At 45.0% G+C, this 2,347-nt stretch overlaps 1 protein-coding gene across 1 annotated transcript in view; it reads right to left on the bottom strand.

Moving 5' to 3' along the window:
- The window catches only part of LOC115948607 (C->U-editing enzyme APOBEC-1-like), a 4,157-nt gene extending 3,020 nt beyond the window's left edge, over nucleotides 1–1,137 (bottom strand). The window contains exons 1-2 of the mRNA XM_031062293.1: nucleotides 738–1,137; nucleotides 76–191 (exon numbers count right to left, since the gene is read on the bottom strand). Of these exons, the coding sequence (XP_030918153.1) occupies nucleotides 76–191; nucleotides 738–1,137 (516 nt within the window). The remainder of the gene's footprint in view (nucleotides 1–75; nucleotides 192–737) is intronic.
- Nucleotides 1,138–2,347: the final 1,210 nt, after the last annotated feature.

The raw sequence follows: 2,347 nt of genomic DNA on the forward strand, positions 1-2,347 counted from the left end.
TGCTCTTTACACCTCAGTTGCCCCAGAGTACAGATCATTTCATGTGATCCCCTCTATCTCTCAGAGTGTACTAACCTGAAGGATATCGTCCAGCTTTACACGATTCCTCTGTATCTCTGATTGAAACTTCTTGGGCGAGAAATCACAGTCAACACCTCGCTGTATAAAGGTCTTCCGACAGTAATTATAGTCTGGAGAAATAGAAGCAGATAATTACCCTGAGTTTATTCAGATATCAGAGAAGTTCAGGGAGCAAGACTTCTTAAGCTCTTCCTTGTGTCTATATCACAGACACAGCTTGGCCATGGATAGGTCAGCTGATGGATGCTGTCCACTCCATATTTGGAACCAATACCATTCACTCTGGGCATTTTTTTTTTCCTCCCTTAACCACAAAGGAGCTCTTCAGCCAGCCTTATCCCAGCAACTGCATTTAGGACAAGGGAGAAGGACCATATCCCCCATTCCCTCAAGAGTGACATAAGGATGGTATCTCTATAAACAAAAGAGAATTTTCATACAGATCTGGTTGCTAAGGGTCCTGACCCTCTTCTGCTGCACTACTTAAACCCCTTTTTTTGGGATGTGACTCTCATTCACTGCATGGTGATGGTTGCGCCCCCAAAGAAGCTGAGTTGACACGGGGCACCATAGAAGCAAGCCCATACCCGATTCACCCATGCACAACGCTCACCAGCTCACCCCTCCCCAGTCCCACAAAGCATGGGAAACCTTGCCTTCAGCTTCCATGGCTTTAATGGTCACTTCCTGCAAGCTGTTAAGTTTCCTGAGGGCCTCGCAGTTTTCTTGATCGTTTATGCGGTAGAGCCGTGCCACGTGTATGTAGATGTTCACATTGGGCTGCTCCTCCAGGAAATCCCGAATTACATCACAGCACTCCCAGCAGGGGCTATAGGACAGGTACCAATACATGTCACAGATATTGTAGCTTCTTGGCTCAAAGATTTCCTCCAGGAAGTACTGTTCTGCATGGCAATTGTTGTAATCGTCATTTCTGACCCAGTGCCGCCAAGACCTCATACCTCCATGCCACCACAGCTCGCACATTAGGTATGTCTCCATTGGAAACTCCCGGGGATCAAAGTGTTTTCTTAATGCCCTCTTAGAGATATACATGCTGAAACAGAAGAGAAAATTCAAGGAATCATTGGTTACAGCTTTGTTTTCAGTAGTGCTCCATTAAAAAGGGGCAGGGTGTGTAGGAGTGACAGGGGGGTCAGCACGGTCGGGACGGACGGAGACGAGAGATCTCTGAAGCCAGGTCGTGGAACTTACAGTTTATTGCAGTGGGCGTGGGTGCAGGGCCCTGCTGGGAGCTGCCAGCCACAGCTCAGAGCAGGCCCGAGAGAAGAGGGGGGTAGAGAGGATAAGAGCGTAAGAGCGTGAAAGCATAAGAGAGTAAAAGGCGTAAGAGCTAAGAGGCAAGAGTAGGATTATGGAAAGTAAGTAAGTAAGTAAGTAAGAGCTAACACCATGGAAAAGTAAGTAAGTAAGTTAAGTGAAGTTCCCGTTACAATACAATAAATCCTCTTCTGTGTTGAATATTCTGATTCTTACTAACCAATCTAGTACAATATAAAAATCCTATAGCATTTACATACAGCCTATAAGAATCACTACATTACCATACTGTGCTACATTTTAAACCCTAAAAACTACTCTTTGGATGCCTTCTGCCAAGCTGGCAAGGTCTGCTCGGACCCTTGGACCTGTCAGCAAGCAGAGAGTATTATTTCATCAAAAGGAGATTACCTTCAGTCTGGCCACACCACTGTTTTCCAGTTGTTCAGTAACTAAGAGATCTCAAAGCTTGCTTTCATTTCAATCTTGCTTATAGTTTCTATATTCTCAAAATCTTTTGCCAGGCAATCATATTTATAAGGCTTTCCTGCTTCATCCTCCCCAACAAGGGTGGAGGAAATCAGAGGAGAACTGAGTAGGGCAATGCAAGGAAAACGGAGAGGCAGGCACCAGGCAGGGTAAAGGAACCAAAGGAACCCGACCCTGAACTGTTAATCCTCCCCTCCTCCACAGCTGCATGCAGAACTTTCACTGCCTTCCCCCTCCCGATGCCTGTCCTCTTCCCCATCAGTGGGAGTATTTCTAAAAGCTCTCTATATCTTTTGTGTGTCAGGCATTTTTACAAGGTTCCTATGTAGCTCTTTTCAATGAAGGGAGCTGTTGTGAATTTTGTAAGAGCTAATACAAAAAAAATAAAAGAAAGAAAATAAATACACTGATACACTATGAAGCTGAATATTTTTCCTTATTGGACTCTCTTGCTGTTTGTACCTTCATAAGGATTAGCACAGTCAGCACCATCCTG

The sequence above is a fragment of the Geospiza fortis genome, unplaced genomic scaffold (assembly GCF_000277835.1).
Source record: "Geospiza fortis unplaced genomic scaffold, GeoFor_1.0 scaffold286, whole genome shotgun sequence".
Classification (NCBI taxonomy): domain Eukaryota; kingdom Metazoa; phylum Chordata; class Aves; order Passeriformes; family Thraupidae; genus Geospiza; species Geospiza fortis.